This window comes from Melanotaenia boesemani, chromosome 5 (assembly GCF_017639745.1).
Source record: "Melanotaenia boesemani isolate fMelBoe1 chromosome 5, fMelBoe1.pri, whole genome shotgun sequence".
NCBI lineage: Eukaryota > Metazoa > Chordata > Actinopteri > Atheriniformes > Melanotaeniidae > Melanotaenia > Melanotaenia boesemani.
Window position 1 is genome coordinate 24498441 of NC_055686.1, and position 17090 is coordinate 24515530.

The 17090-nt window shown below is 41.4% G+C and overlaps 1 protein-coding gene across 2 annotated transcripts; it reads left to right on the forward strand.

Moving 5' to 3' along the window:
* The first annotated feature begins 414 nt into the window (after positions 1–414).
* Positions 415–17062, forward strand: intu (inturned planar cell polarity protein). 2 transcript variants are annotated; one of them, XM_041984814.1, is made up of 17 exons: positions 415–687; positions 2368–2966; positions 3860–3945; positions 7411–7626; positions 9661–9779; positions 10105–10194; positions 10649–10726; positions 10878–11061; positions 11229–11282; positions 12605–12667; positions 12961–13179; positions 13380–13472; positions 13599–14033; positions 14586–14680; positions 14795–14984; positions 15726–15868; positions 16353–17062. In XM_041984814.1, exons 1-17 carry the CDS (start codon positions 605–607, stop codon positions 16462–16464), a joined length of 2859 nt encoding a protein of 952 aa, XP_041840748.1. In that variant the 5' UTR covers positions 415–604; the 3' UTR covers positions 16465–17062. The 2 variants fall into 2 exon arrangements, with proteins under 2 accessions (XP_041840748.1, XP_041840747.1); XM_041984813.1 differs by lacking the exon at positions 415–687 and adding an exon at positions 1424–1696.
* Positions 17063–17090: the final 28 nt, after the last annotated feature.

A 17090-nucleotide genomic window follows, 5' to 3' on the forward strand; every position in this document is an offset into this window, starting at 1 on the left:
ATCTGTGCATGTCCTCTCCAACTCTAGTATATTGTTTTGTGACAATATTACATCTGAAATCTGAGCTAATGTGAAACCTTTGTGAAACTCGGGGTTAAGGCAGTGGCATCACGTGGAAAATAAATACTTAGTCACTGACAACAGCAGTACAGAATTCACGCAAAGAAGTTATTTTTATTATTATTTTTAGCTGAACTTCGGCTTGTCAGTTGAGCTTTTTGTTGACAGCTCACAGGAGGCGGGCTTTTGCTTCACTTACCAAGAAGACATCAATTACGCTCCGCAAGCCTGGAGAAGCATTCAAATATCATCTCTGAGTTTTTTCTTTTCTTCTCAACGTGCATTTGAATGGAGTTGGTGTTGCACCCCTTCCTGCCCCGTGTCAGTGATTGACGTGGGAAACTGGGGGAGGTTCTGTTCAGGTCTTTGAGACGCAGCCTGCATGGTGCGGCTCATGAAGTCAAAAAACTCAGACGTAGAGGGAAGGAATTAACGTTGGATTTGACGGGGACTAAAGCCACTTTTTTGAAGATTACAAAGTTCTTCTCTATTTAATAATGAACTCGTCACGCAACATTTGATCCTGCGAAAACATGAAACACAAATGATGTTTAATCTTTCTATAGATGGTTCATTTTCAAAGAACTTGGAGGACTTCGACTCTGTTCGTAGCGTTCTCCTTTACAGGTCAGTCTATTCTGGGCATTATTTAAATGTGACCGTGTACTCTTATAGTTTGTATAAACATAATTTTTTTTTATTAAACTTGCAGTGTTTTTGTTTGCCTGGTGCCATTTCGCCATAACTCTGCTAAATGCCGGAGGGGATTTAAAATCCTCGTGCATGTGTGCATGGAGGTGGAAATGCTGAGCGACTAAAAGAAGGTGCAAACAGTAAATTTAAAACTGTAGAGATACAGCTTTCATCTATGCTACAGTACATCACGCGTTGATGTGGTCCTAATCTTTATTTACTGTTATCGCTCAAAAGTGTGACTTTGGCATCATCTCACATAAACAGGATTGGTCGAATCTATTAGGTAGAACAAACGGCTTGTAGTTTTTTTTCTTTTTGTCTGTACTTCCTGAATTATTTACTAGGTTGAGAACGTCACCCTGCCAACTAAACTGGCAGGTAGTAGTGCATTTCAGTGTGCCTGTGTGGAGTCCATGCGTTTGCCCGGTTTTGTTAATATTTAGACTAACTAAACATGAACAAAATCCCGTACCAGTTAGTCTTCATTTGAAATGATTATTCTTAACCCTAACCAAATTTAAGTCCAGACACTGAGCTGTTTTAAGTTCATGGAAAATATATCGTAGACTAAATTAAAGTTAGCCAAACTTCTAGACCTATTAGAAAAAACACTGCTCTAAAAGCGTCTGTGTTGTTAGGGGCAACTGTGCTGGCCACCAATCAGATTAGAGCCTTCTGCGTCACGTGACTACCAGCTCAGACGCCAGTGTTACAATATGGCGAATGAACATCGTTTCTCGTTTTAGTCAAAATTGAATATTTGGTTGGCCCTTTTTGTATTGGCACATGAAAGAAACTTTTTTTCCATACTAATGGCCTTCGCAAACGCCCGCCTTTGTCCAGACAGCAGTCTTTCGCGGGTTCAGAAGGATGAAGATGATGCCCAGCACGACAGTGACTGTGAATCAACATCGAGTTTTAGCAGCTCCGACTACACTGAGTAAGAATACTGTCTGTGCTCGTAATTACAAACAAACGAGGACACGTCTACCTCTGACTGTGCTTGTTGTTAATAATTATTATTCGTAATCTAAATGTCCGGATGTTTTGTGACTACATTAAAAGCAGATGTGAGGCAGTGGCCAAATCTGTAAAAGAGGAATTTTTTTCACTCAGTTATTTTTCACCCACGTATATTCTCAACTTGGGAGCTAAAACTTTGTAAGCAATGTGAGTTGTTCTCAATAAATTTATAGATGTTGTTTCAAAGTTGCTTGCCACAGATTCTTGGTCTTAAAATGAGAGAAACAGAGAGTAAGAGTAGCTCTTACCCTGTTAGCCTGGCATGCTGCAATGTAAACAAGTGAAGCACTGAACACCACACACTGTTAGCCTGGAAGTATGTTAGCATGACCACCCACATAGTTCAAAACTATGGAGGATATGTGAGTACTCTGTGGTTAAAAAAATTTAAGATGCATTTAATTCTGGAAAAAAACATTTAAACTGAATTTTAATATCCAATATAAGAATAATACATAGCTAGGAAAAATATGTGAGGTCTATTATTTTCCAATGAAGCATCATTATCAGTAAATCTGTTTCTACTACAGTAAGGCAGGAGATGTTTTACTGCTCTGCCTTATAAGGTCTTGTTCTGTTTTCTCTCAGTGATTTGGAACCAGAATGGCTTGACGATATTCAGAAGAACGGTGAACTTTTCTATCTGGAACTGAGTGAGGGTGAGGAGGAGGTTGCTTTGGCCCAGGCCACAGCAAACCAGTGTGTGTCCACTAACCATGTCCGCTTTAGTGAAAAGGAGGCAGAGGTCATCACAGAACAAAATAAGAAGCAGCGATGCAGCTCACGGATGAAAGGTGAGCCCACCCTCAAAAGGTTAGCCAGGATCTTGAGGAGAAAACATCGGCCTTCTCAGCGCAGAGGAGGGAAGGATGGAAGTAAAGACAAGTCAGCTTCATCGCCACCAGCTTCCATCCTGAAGAACCAGCCAGGCCAAAGACAAGGTGTGATGGTTCAGCAGCAGCAGCTGAAGGAAGTGTGTGTCTACCTCAATCCTAAACGTTTAGCAGGTTCATCAGTCCCTCTGTGTGAGAGCGGAGGCCTTCTGGAAGCGCTGCTGGGGGTGGTGCATCGGCCGTCCTGGAGCTCAAGTCAGGGAGACCCTTCAGTTCTCAGACATGAAGAAAAATTGACTGTTCATGGATTAGTACCAAATAGTCCAGCCATAAAGTGTGGCCAGATCTTAATCGGTAAGACCATCATTCCAGTTATGATCATCACTTTTTCTGTCATTTTTTCTCTTCTTAGAAGGCATACAAAGATACTCCACTTTGATGTCTTTTTTTATAGTTTTATTTGTTGAAAATATGTGCAGGGTGTCTCAAGTTTGCATAACATTCAGCCCTTGCTGAGACTATGAACATATCTGAAAGTTAAAACCCTTTGAGGATTTTTTTTCCTCTCTGGGCTCATCATTGGGGCAGTTTTTGCTTGCAAACAGAGGAATAGCAGTTGTGCTTCACCACAACAACTACCCACATCCGTTACTGTTTAGAGACGCTTTTATGCAATGCAGCAACATGTTCAAACAATTAGCGTGTTTAAATACCTGAAATAGCTGGATTATTGCGATTCGGCCGTGCTTCCCTGCACACAGTCAGGTGAGGTTGTTTAATGGATCTAAACTGGCCAAAATCTCACCACAATGTTATGTAACTGTAAATATAATAATATGAAGCATACATTATAGATAGGCATTGGTATTTTTTAAGATAATTAAACTGATTTACTCTGAAAATTAAGGAACATTTAGTAGTTTGTAACTAAATCTTAAGAATTTCTTATAATTTTGTCAGTGAATTTGGATTTTTGGGACTCTTTCCTATATTGGATATCTTGAGCATCCAAAAAAACCTACTTTTTATTTAATTAGTACCAGGTAATTAAATAGTAGTAATTATTTAGTGATAAGATAAGATTTATTGTTTGGCACAGGCACCGACTATACCATGAATCCATTTTCTGTACCTGTTTTGTCCTGTTATGGCTCATAGGCAACTCTATAGAGTTTGTCTCAGTGCTGACATGTGAGGTGACTGTATCTTATAGTCATATACATAACATGTATTTATATGTTGCTCAGGCGATGTGCTCTTAGCCGTGGACGATGTTGATGTGACATCAGAGAACATCGAGAGGGTTCTGTCCTGCATCCCGGGGCCAACACAGGTCAGTGTGTTAGAGTGTGAATGTGTGAGTGAAGCAACCAAAAGAAAAATCTGTCAACAGCAAAGTCTCAGCCCTGGGAGCTCCTTTTCACTGTGTTTTGTGTAACTTATTACATTTGTCAACAAACATTTATACCTTCAAGACCCTGGCTTGTCACAGTCGGCAGACATGAACTTTGAATACAGACATGAGATTACTTTTTAACATCTTGGTTCATCTAAGTGGCTAAAATGTGCAGAGAAAGCAGAGAGCAGTTCTGGTCAACAGTAGAAAACCCTCAATTACAGAGAAATGATCCTTTAATAGTTTGCCCCAAAAAATGAGCGCCTGTGGATTTTTAGAGCAGACCATCAAAAAAGTTGGAATTTGCAAATGACAGAGTGTGTGCAGTGTTGATGGCCAACATGGCGGATAAATAGGACAGCGGTGCAGCTCTTTTTCTGTGCTGCAGGAAGCTGTTGCGGGATTGTACGCTCAGCTGATTAGAAGATGTAGACGGAAACTAAATTACATTGCAGGGAAAGAGCAGGGAAGTTTTTATGGAAAAATACAAGTTTCAGGGGGCACCATGATGACTCAAACTTGAAATAGAGTTGTACTGCTGACAGAATGATTTTGTGTGTGTGTGTGTGTGTGTGTAAGAGTTAATGTGAGCTTACAGTGATGTAGGAGGGTTTTTCTGTGCACCAGCCACCCACATGGAAGACAGGCAGTACTTACTATGTTTGCAGTGACAAATATTAGTGTTAAAGTCGGACCATTATGCTCTTTACTAATCCTAGATGGACTTCACTTTCTCTTTTTTGTGTGTATGTGTGTGTCCATCAATGAATGGGTGGTAGATGACTGACATCAACAGACTGGAATTCATATGAAAGCACACTCCAGTCTAACCACATCCTTATAATTTATGATGAGAGAAAGTGCTGCAGTTTGCCAGTCAGCCTCCTTACCCAGTGATTTCCCCATCAAGATGTTCTCCTTATGTCTATGTTTGATGCCTTTCGCTCAATGTAGCTTTGTCTTGCATCTTTTATTTATCCGAAATGACTGAAGATAAGATGATATTAAGTCCATTTACAGTAATTAGAGCTCACTTCCAATACTGAGTTATTCAGTAAGAATTGAAAGGTTTATCACATGATGTTTTGGTATTGCCTGGTTCTTCTTTAATAATAGCCTTCTAGTAAAATTGGCTAAAATGGCAGGGAGCCCAGATGCAGGCGCCTGCCTCAGAGGCTGGTGGCCTGTGGTTAGAGCTGACAGGGTCTGGAGGGTTCTGGGAGTGATCGCTGGATTACAAAAATACAGTTTCAACATTTTTGACCAGGTAATTTGACCCTCTCTTTGAAACATATTTGGGTGGCCTCAAATGGTTAAAGAGTTGAGAAAAACAGACCTTACCTTTCTGGATGGAAATAACCGCAGCGTCTCGTTTACCGTTTTTAGTATACCTGCAGGCAGAAACGATGCCTGCGTTAAATCTTTAACTGCTGTTTGGTTTATGAATTCAGCTATTGTTTGAGGTCAACAATGTAAGCTTTCATCCAGTGTTCAATAAAAGCCATATTCCTCATTCTGTGTTTGAATCATATTATAGCTGGGTGTGATCAGTGGCAGTAACCATGTAGCGGTGAAAATTTATAAGTGGACCTGCTAAGACCCTGGTGGTTTGACAAAAAGCAGAACCTCCACAACTCTGTTGCTTTTCAGCTGCTCCAGAAAGCCTCTCAGTAGGAGAAATACTTACTGCTAATGGATTCTTTTGTAGGATGCTCATCTTGCTCCAAACTTGTGCATAAATGGAACACAAGAAAGCAAAAACCTGTTCTAAGAGTGCTGCAAATATAAGCAGCTGCATGAGATTTAAACAGGAGTCTTAGGGCCTGATCTAATAAAGGTTTGCATGTTTTAAAACGTGTGCAAACTTGATTGCACACATAAAAACCTGTTGCAGTTGATTTACGAACAGGGCGCATGGAGGGTTGCGTCATCGCAATGCGATGTACCACACATGAAAATGATTGCACCGGCTGGTTTTGGGTCTATATTTAGCATGTTTGAAAGACAGGTGCAAGCTGGCACAACTTTACGCACACTTTATGGCAGTTGTTGTTGCAAGGAGGAGGCGTAGACACCTTGAAGGACGACGGAGAAGCCTTACAACTTGGCTATTTACACAATAGTCATGGAGAGTACTGTTGTCATTGATCTCTCACTGGACTTCTGGAAATGCATTTATTTAAACAACTAAATGTTACAGAAGAAGCCATCCAGCAGATGATGCTGGTCAGACAAGCTCAGGACAAATAGACGCTTAAAGATCCGTCCAGGAGAGGACACACACTTAATAAAACAGACACAGGCAGAAACCAGACCAAGGCTGTTGCAATATTTCTATGTACAAGTTTTATAAAGTTACTTTTGGTTATTATATACTAGGTAGTCACAACATTTAAACCACTTGCCTTCTAAAACAGACTGAGCTGCCTGTCACTGGGATGCTGGCATCTCTGTGGGCTTCCTTAAGTAACAACAATTTCTCTCCCAACCTAATATTTCCACCAGGTGTCTTGGTTCTTCTCACATTTGAGCTCTTGGTTCTGGTTTATCTGAATTAATATCATGTCTCCATAGCCAGTCTTTCTAGTGCTGACGGGTTTCAAGTCAACGTTTTCCAGTGAATGACGTCTTTTTTTTCTTTTCTTTTTTTTTAATTTATTGAATGAAACTGATATTCCTTATTAATCATCACTCTACTCTTTTCAGCCCATGCCTGTATCTTATCCACAAAGCCTCTGCTTCTGGATACAGTCTGATTTGTATGTCTGACAAATGATTTCAGCAGTCATCACAAAGCTGAAGTTTCTCTTCCTCCTCTGCATGTAGAACACACGTGCTTTCACGTGTGAGTGTTATAACCCTCAGCTCTGTGTTTCCACTCTGACTTTCTCAGAGTGACACGGTGAAATGAAGTACTGTGTATGGAAAGTAAAACTAAAGCATGGATCTGAGAGGATAGGCTGTCTGCTGTCTTGACACTCAGTCATGGATTTGCACAGCAGTCTGGTTTTAATTTTGTCCAGCATACTGAAAGCACACACTCAGAAACACACACATACATTCCTGCTCTTTGTCATACTGTGGTTAAGGCTTGATGACGGTGTCACGTTTTCTCTGACAATGTCGCCATCCTGCTTTTCAGTTCTGCCTCAGTGAATGATTGAAGTCTTTCTCGCACACATCGCCAGACTCATGTGCACCGCTCAAATCTTTTTCCAAGTGTAATCATGTGAAGCCGTCGCAACTTGCTTTACTTTTATAAATAAATGAAGGCTCTGAGAGGCGTGTTGGCAGGCTGATGTAACAATTTCATGAAAGACTCATCTTAGTCTTGATTCATTTCTTTTTTTAACAATCTTTCCATTTTTCTTAATTGTGTCCTCTCCTTTCTATGCCCTCTAGGTGAGGTTGATGCTGGAGACGGTGGCTCCGGTAGACAAAGACGGTACTAGTGACACTTCATCAGCCCATAAGATGAACGCTTCTCCACCAGTCAGCCAGCTGGTTCGTCTGCTGTGGGGGGAGGACATGGCTGAACTCCAGATGTCCATAGGACAAATCCCACATATTATCATGTATCTGTCACTTAAACTGGACTCAGCATCACCACAAGATGAGGTCAGCTTGTTTTTTTTTGTTTTATTTTGTTTTAGATATTTTATTTAAGAAAGGAAAGGAAAACTTTAAAAGTAGCTAAATCCAAATAAATAATTTTCTAGCTATGAAAAGGCAACCAGTCAGTTTTTCCTCAGCCATGGAAAAGCACTGTCCCTTAATCAGGGATATTTTCAAGGATGGGAATAGGGACCAAAGGGCTATATTTCTTGTCCAATTGAAATAAAAGTTAAGCTGCATTGTTCTATAAATAAAGGATCCTCCAATAGACTCATGCTGTTATTAAAAAGCTACAAAGGTGAACAGGAAGCAATGAAAATATTTAAGCAATATGTGCAGCGGGCTCAGAGTGGACACATGAAACTTATATAAAATGAATGAACATTCATTAAAAAATTCAAATCCAAAGCAAACATGAGAGCTGTTTTCTAAATCCTGGATCTCGACGTATATTTCCATTCCTTTGGATAGTATTCTTCTGGAAGTCTGATCATGATTTTATGTTTAATGGCCCCCATGGCTCTGAGCAACTCTTGTAAAACTCAGTTTAAAACAGCCTGCTGTAACTATCCCAATCTCAGAAATGATGTGTTTAAAAACAACTGAGGTTATATAGGAAATCCCAACTTAAGGAGTGGAAATACTCCTCTGAATGTTGCTGATGTAAGTTGGAAGCTTAGAAAAGTACTGCTCCGTACGGCCTCCAGCACCCGCGGCTGCTACCGAGATGAAACTGAAAGAAAGGGCAATTCCTCTGCTGAGTCTATAAACAAAATAACATTTCCTTTTTTAATCAGACCAATGTGCAGGCTGCTGTTATGTATCCTGTAACACACAGTGTTGCTGCAAAAGTCAAACTGCAACCGTTTGCTAACTGACACCTCTGACACTGTAATCATATATTCTTTGTGGACAACTAATTTCAGGTTGATAGTTGTACTTGACCGTTTTGCAGTTGCTTTTTGTGTATCTGCTTGCCAGACTTTTTTATTTATCTTGGCATTGGAGATGGAGAGCACGGCTTGTCTGGAGCCACATCAGCTGGTGGTTGATTTTCTAAATGACAGTGCTGGGCAGGAACCCTCTAAACCCTGACTTTGATTTTTCAGTCCCTTTGATTGTAGGGTTGTACAAGTAGGAGAGGTTCAGCTGTGGTATTTTTGCATTTAGGTTCTGCGACAATTTGTTGATGTTAGCTCTTTTTTCTTTATTTTCTGGGAGAATTGGTAGTTCTTCACCAGTTCTTCACACAGCAGCAGACTCTGTGTGTATGGTTTTGGCCTCAAGGTGAATATCTTCCACAGGGTTTTGTTTGTCTTTGTTCTGGTTGCCAAGGCTGTAAGGGCCTGTTCATTCAAGGTTTTGAACCCCCCATCCACCCAACACTACTCCACAACCTAATCCCCTCAGTAGCTCTGTCTTCTTCAAACTTCCCAGCATGCCAGGAGGAATACTAATATCAGCAACAATGCGCTGGATCTGCCCACAGTGTTGGTGTTTGTTTGGCCCTGAAGGTTTTCCACTCACACAAACAAGGATGTTTGTGTGATGTTACATCGAGGGGTAAATACCAAAAACATCATGATGTAGTTTGTGGGGGAAAATAGCAAAAAAATAATAATCTCTTTCCAGCTGGTTTCCATAGTGCAGGACTTTCTTTCAGCTTCAGTTGAATTCCTGAATTTTCAAACTCTGGATAGTCAAACATGTCAAGTATTTTTTCACATTCACCCTAAAAGTGACATTTTGTTCATTCCAAAGTGAAGCACTGGTTGGACGGTGAAAGTCAAACCGAAATGGCGTTGTTGAGGTGGTAGAATAAACATCCAGTGGTTTGTGCTTTCATTCTTCTTTTCTATCTATAATTTAGAGGTGGTAGAAACATTTGGTAGCTTAGTGTCCAAGAGCAGATAGTTCACATTTTTATATCTTTTTTTTTTTGTTTTTGTCAGGCTAACCGGAGATGTTTTTTCCATCCTGTAAAGTAACATTTCTACCAGATAGTCTAAACTACACTGTGTGTGTGTGTGTCTTCAGGAGGAAATCTTGTACCAGTATCCTGTGTCAGAAGCCTCCACCCAGCTGAAAGGAGTGAGGGGCATCTTCCTCACCTTGTCTGACATGCTGGAGAATGTCACAGCGGGACAGATCGTCAGGTGGGGTGTCATCCAATTTACTACAAAATAAAAGCATTAAAATCCTCTTGTTCTTTTACGGTCACCAAAAATTTTAGAAGTGAATTGGCACTGAATTAGTTAAACTTGTAACTTGTAAACACATTTATCATACAGTTGACTTTTTAGTTTAATGCTGTGAATAACGACCTGTTAAGGAGACATATTTGGTGTTTAGTAGTGGATTTTAAGACCTTACCAGACATTTTACATCCACGTTAACATCTCTTTCCATCTTTCCTGTTCAATTCATCTTGTTGTTTTGGCATCCATCTCTTTCTCTTTCCATTCTGCCGTCCCATCTCAGTTCGTCTCTCCTGCTCGGGGAACATCTGGTGCATGTTGGCTACTGGAAGGAGAGCAACAACCTGCTGGTCATTGGTCTTCCTGCGGAGAGGTAGCTGCACACGCTGTTCTTATTTTTAATATGGGGGCATTAACTCCAGTGTGTCCGAACATGATTTGTGTTCCAGAAATGGAGTGCTTTTGTAGAGGAGGGAAGATTTAAGAGCATAATCTGTAGAAACAATCTGAAAGGAGAGTCTGTTTTCTTCTGATGTAACTTAAGCATATGTTTCTCAATGGGAATACCTCCTCGAGTTACATGTGGATGTAAAATGTTTCTTGAGATTAGTCATTAAGGTGTGTATATGTTTTTAAGTTATGATCGTCTCACCTGAGAAATCTTGGTCATATCTGAAAGTAATGGAGCCACAGTTAGAAACAGAATAAGTCATCAGATGTTTTTCTTTCTGCCTGCTGACAGTTTCTCCAAATATTTGATAAGTAATAATTCTGCACAAGCTGAAATTTCACCAGGTCTGTGTTTGACTTTTTCCATCTCCTTCCAGGGTTCCTCTACTGTCTCTGCAGACGGTGGTGGGAGACATTGTGCGGACATTAAAAGTGATGTATGGCTCTTTAGACAGGTTGGTCATTGCAGACTTTGAGAGAGGGTTAAAACTTTATGTTCTTTGTTGTAATTATTTATGCACAATGCAAAATATGACACAAAATGTCCTCATTGTCATTCTTTCTCTTCGTGTGATCTGTTGTCCGAACACACTTTGTCCTCCACAGGGCTTTCTGTCAGTTGGACCACACTCCCAGGTTGGACCATTTCTTCTGCCTGTTCTTCCAGCAGCTCATCCAGCCTTCATGTTTGAGGGAAGGCTCCTCTGTGCCCCCAGCAGACGTGTCAGGGACCCTCTTCCTCAACGGACTGCCAGCAGTACGATGGCTCACTCTGCCTCCAGAAATCAAGGTGCATTTCTTTGAATTGTCACTAAACATAAAAGCAGGACAGCAGCTGCTGCTGGTGCAGCTCTGGTGCCCTCTTGTGGTCATTTTGAAAACAACTGTGTCTGTAGGACAGATGTAGCATCTGTTATATTAATCTGTTTATCTTTTTTTGTGCTGTTTTCTGCACAGATGGAGGTGGACACTGTTCTCTCTGATTTTGAATCTTCTGATTTTGGAGAAATGGTGAGGAACATCGGTTTGTCATATTTTTACTTGTCATGTTATAAGTCACATATGTCAAACTGGTCCAGCAAAGGGCCGTGTGGCTGCAGGTTTTTGTTCCAACCAAGCAGCAGCACACCAGATTTGACTGATTCAATCAACTGATCTCAGTCTTCAGACAGCTGATTGGTCAAACTGTGTGCTCTTGGCTGGCTGGAACAAAAACCTGCAGCCACACGGCCCTTTGCTGGACCAGTTTGACATGCCTGTTATAAGTGATGCTTAAGCAGGTGATATAATCACATCAGTGGCTTTTTTTGTGTTACGGTCCCATCTATGTGTACATTAGATGAGCATGTATGTGTTAGTTGAGGTGCCATCTGTGTTCTGAGCCTATCTTTAAAGGGGCAAAAAGAGAAATCGTTTCACCACAAGGTTTGCTGTTGTGCACGACCTGTAGACAAAAATAAGTGTCATGAGCCACACCTCCCTTTACCCCTCCCCCATTCACCTTGTCTGTGAACAAATATCTGCAAAGTGCAAACACACTGAGCAAAACAACATCTTGATTTTGTGGAACATGTCGAGTAAGGAAGTAAGTAACTCATAACGTTTATGTTGTTACTTACTGTCCAGGAGAAGAAGGGCTAGCTCCAAGTCAAATTGTAGCCCCTTTAGCTCTCACAGTGCTCTCCACCTTGGAAATTCCAGGCCAATATTAATCCGAGTGCTGTCCCTTTTGTTATCCGACAACTTATTTGCCAACGACTGTTGTTTCTTTAGAAGTAGCGTAGGATCCTGGCTGTCTTCAGGTGAACATTTCGTTCCGCTCGCCGCCATTTTTGCTTCAAAAATATGCGCTGGCTTGGCTCGCTGGCCTTTCATAAGGAAGGAGGCCCGAGGGCTCTGATAGAAGGGAGGAGGCAACGATTCACATGAACATGCGGTAAACACGGGGCTGAGATCAACACAGAGACGGTGTGTGACATCATGCTACGCTCCTGATGAAATTACACCTCTAGTTCTTCACATTGTCATTTTCTTTTAGTTCTTCAACCTAGAATCAATGGATTTCCGTTTAATGCCCCTTTAAAAAGGTGTTCATGCCTGTGTGTGCACTGTGTATTTTTTACGAGGAGCTAATGGAATCTGGTTTCTCTTGTCAACTTATAAACAAGTTATTGATGCTAGAAGCAGTTATGAGACATACATGTTGTCCCTCTGTAAAATAGAGCATTTTCTGGATTTTTCTTTGCACATTTCTAATACTATTTGCTTCTTATTACACCTTTCTTCTCTGTTTACTCTTGTTTACTCTTATACTTATCTTTTTTGTTGTCCAGTCTGAAGATTTTTTTGGCCTGAGGCGTCTCTACGTAATTCTTGGCTCTTGTTTGTTCTACAAGGTAAGTGGGATAGTCAAAACAAATACACACATCTGAGTGCCTGCAGTGTCACATTTCCCATCTGTCTAGACTCTTATCTGTAAATGTCACGGATGAAAGGTGCAGATAACTGTGACTGTTTACAGACAGTTGTCTGTAACACAAGATAACTTATAAAGTGTGTTTCATAGCTCTGTGGTAAAATGTTAACAAGTGGAAAATGAAGAATGAGAGCAGCAGAAGGTGTTGCATCCTTTTTAAGATTTCTTGTTCTTTCATTCGCTTATTTTATTCGATCATTTACTGCTCCCCAGTCCTACCTGATTGCCAACCATCTGCCCAAGGAGGACCTACTGGATGTTTGTCTGTATTGCCAGCACTACTGCCTGCTGCTGCTGGCATCAGAAGAGCGAGTGGGTCAGCTGGTCATCTGGAGAGAAGTGTTTCCCCAACAGAGAGCTAATGGAGGCATCAGCTCTGAGCCAGGTTACAGCCAGCCTCAAGGACGACACTTCCTCCTCATAGTGGGGCTGGTAAGGAGGCAAATCACAGAGTGGTGGTTGTTTTCTCATTTTTGTTATTTACATCTGTTGTGTGCATCTGTGAAAATGGCTTCAGATACTAAAGTAGATGCTGCTATTTATAACGACTGCTATCATGCCATTCATTTATATGTTCCTAACTATGTGCACTTTCCTTTTATCTTTATATGTCTCTGCTCTCTCCACTTCAGAGACACTTTATGCAGTGTGTCCTGTTGGAAGCAGGTGGGTGTGCTTCACCAGCTTTGGGCTCTCCAGGACCTGATTGTGTCTATGTGGATCAGGTGGGCTTTGTTGAAACATAATAAATATTCCAAATAAAATGCTGCATTTATCCTGTAGTTCAGTTATTTGCAGGTGAGAGAGACAGATCTTTAATTAACTAAAGCTCCCTCACGTTCTGGTCTCAGGTGAAAGCAACCTTGCTGCAGTTGGAGGTGTTGGAGGCAGGAATTGAAGAGCGTTTGAACGCTCCGCCTGCTCCCTGCCTGTCATGTGCAGACTGGTTTCTCCCTGCGGCCACGGCTCACGAGCGGCTCGAAAGCCTGGCCTCCTCCTCCCCCGTCTTAAGCAAACTTGCAGGGGTCATTAAAGGCTCCTCTTCCTCGGGGTCCAGAGGTCGCAGCCTTTTTGGTGAGAAGTCCCGAAAGTCCAGCCCACAGAGAAGCTTGTCGGACAGCGGGAGTGAGGGGCAGATGGATGCTGCGTCGGGGTCTGGTTCATCGATGGCTCCCGGTCTCAGTCCACATTCCACCCCAGACTCAGCAAGGAAGCTCAGGGGGCGACGGGACTCACTGGGGTCTGGAGGGTCAGATGGCAGTGGAGGCAGCGGGGGCCTCTTTAAGGTACACTTGTAGCTTTGTAAGGAGTTTGTTTGATGGGTGTTTTTGCCTGTTAGTTTAGTTATTCATGTTGCAGGTATCTGTGAAATTTAGTGGAGGATTTGGCTTTAGCTAAATTTTAACTGATGACATTGCTCTGAAATAGAAAACATGCTGGTGAAGTATTCCAGGCATCTTTAATGCACTTTCAGCCCCAGTACAGGCCCTGGAAATGGTTTGAAAATACTTTCTGCTGCCCTTAAAGTATTTTTAGGATATGAAAACTCTTCAAACAATCTCAATAAAACTAAACAGACCACTAAATAATGGAAAATATTTTAAATTTTTCCCAACAACAAGTAGATCAAAGATGACCATCTTCCTGCTTATAAACCCATGTTGTAAGAAACAAAACTGGTGTGTTTCATGATTATAAAAATAAATGGGAATTGTTGGTGTCACATAATTTGGGATTATATTTTACTAAATTACATGTGAAAAGTTTCTGTTACCCTAAATCTACTTACAAGTAGTTTGTAATGGATATTGTGGGTGGTGTTTTGATATTTTCCTCAGATATCCAGGATGAAACACCCTAACCCTTTCTACCTGGGCACACTGAAGAAGACCCTGACTGAGAAGGAGACAGAGGAGATGTATAACACCATAAAGTAAACGACAGCGAATAATCTTATTCTTACAGACAGTCTAGATGACATTTTACGTTAGCTAAAAGCATGTTTCCTGCCCAGCTGTGACTGTAAATCTTTCTGTGGTTGTAACAGACTAACATCAGGTGCAGAAAACACCTTGTTCCACTACGTTCTGATGGAAACTGTGCAGGGAATCTTCATCGCTCCTACTCACAAAGAAATGGCTCAGCTCAGCGGATCTATTCACCCACAGCTCATACGCAACTTCCACCACTGCTGCCTCTCCATACGAGCCGCCTTCCAGCAGAGTCTGCCAGCCAGGGTGAGACAATTTACACACAGTTCATAACCAATAAAGCCTCAGGTTTGTTCAAGCCGATGAAAAGAAACAGGAAGAAGAGGTGTTGAAGTCAAAAGCCTCCTAAAGTCAGACGTACCCTTCTAGGTGCAAATCAAATTAAAGCCAAATGACAAAACATGGACTTAGTTATTCATGATCATTAGCATAAGTTGGATATTTTGAAACAAAACCTGAATTTACTTTTTCCTGCAGCATGCAGCAGAACATACTTCACCTACAGTATATTAAATCACTTGTTAATCATCTCAGTGTGGAATATGAGGGAGATGATGCGTGGGAACATCTGCTGCAGCACACAGGCTGCAGGACAAGTTGCAGAAAGGTTGATGTAGAAATTCGTTTCTACGTTTCCTTCACAGCAGACATGGAGGGGTGGATGAGGCTCCTTGATGACCGTTTATTTGTTGATGTATGATGCGTATGAACAATGAGTGGAAAGCAACATACAGTTCACCAGAAAAGACAGCAACTCTTTCCAGCACATTCTTTCACTCACTTGCAGTAAATGATCCACAGATTGAGACAGATGACCTCTTCAGATCAGATGCAGTTTCTCATAAATGCCTCAAGCAGACTTAACAGTATCTGTTACAGCAGCTGTTTAAAATGTGGAGCTCTCCTTTTCTACTCGCCCTCTCTGTAGCTTTTGCATCAACGTCCTAAACTAATCACCGAATCACAACGGTGACTTTTTTCCTGCAGGGCCGCCGTGCAGCTGACAGGCCTCAGAGTGCCGGTTGGGGTCTGGGGCCAGTCAAGGAGCACGGGGTTCTGTTTCAGTGTAAACCGGAGAACTGGACCGACCAGAAGAAACCTGCACCCACCATGACTTACTGGGTCATAGGGTACGTCTGCTTCCGCTTTGATGAAAACTTGCAACGTCAAATGTTTCCAATTAGTCTGGAAGCTGCTGATAAAGAAGGAACTCTGTAGACGTGGAGACTCAGGAAATAAAGATCTGCTACAGTTTAGTTCTGCACCAGTAAAAACTAAAGCAAAATGTAGCCATAATCCAGGATATTACTAAACGGTCAGATGCTGCTGTATCTGTTGTATCAGTTTTCTTTTAGACCTGGACTTACGTCCATATAAGGAGAGAAGCAGCAGTCCTGTTGAGTGTGTTTTATGACAGAAATGAAGAGGAAGTCTTCACTGAAACAGACTGAGCCAGATGGTACAATGAGGTCAAGGATTTAAAAGTAGAAAAGGATTGTGGGAAATCAATTGTCCTGTCAGCACAAAAAAATCAATTTTATTCAAATTTCCAGCTTACTTCTAGTTTGAGTCACTTTTATCTGAGGCCCTCTTTCGTTCTCATGTTGTTTCCAGGCGGATGTTGCTGGAGCCCGTTCCTCAGGAGTTCTATGTGTGCTTTCATGACTCTGTGGCAGAAGTTCCGGTTGAAATGGCCTTCAGACTCTCCTTTGGTTTGGCTTCGTGACACATCGTCTTCATCAGCGGCAGCACAACCTTGAAGATCTCTCAAGCAAATAATGGATCGGTCTCATTCTCAGGAAAATAAAACTTTGATGGTGTCGAGAGGCATCTGAACTGAATTAAAGCTGCCAAGTTTAAGGGGTGAACCAGGAATATTTTGAGCCTTTTTCACATGCCTCTGTTTTCCAAATGATTTTCTACAGATAACAACAGAGCGTGACTGAAGCTTTCAGTAGTGATAAGTAAATACCGGGCAGACCTCAACTTCAGACCAGGTCGTTTTAGTGCCTCGTTTCTCATCATAAGTGTATGCAAGGTTTTTCATGTGTGTGGGCATGAAAAGTCTCTCAGTGACTGAATACCTCTTTTCCAGTTTGACCATCTGCCCTGACTGTTTGCTGCAGTTAAGTTTACAAAGCTGGATCAATTTAAAAAAATGCTGCTGTGTGAATCTCTTTGCTGACACAGCCACAAACGCTGTATTAATGTTTAATTTGTATGCAGTGAAACAAAAGTATTCATTGTTTCTTAACTTAAATTTTGTACAGTTTTGTAAGGAAAATTACTTGTTTTGTTACATAAATGACCATTATTTCACTAAATTTCACAAAGTTTCTCATTGTTTCAATA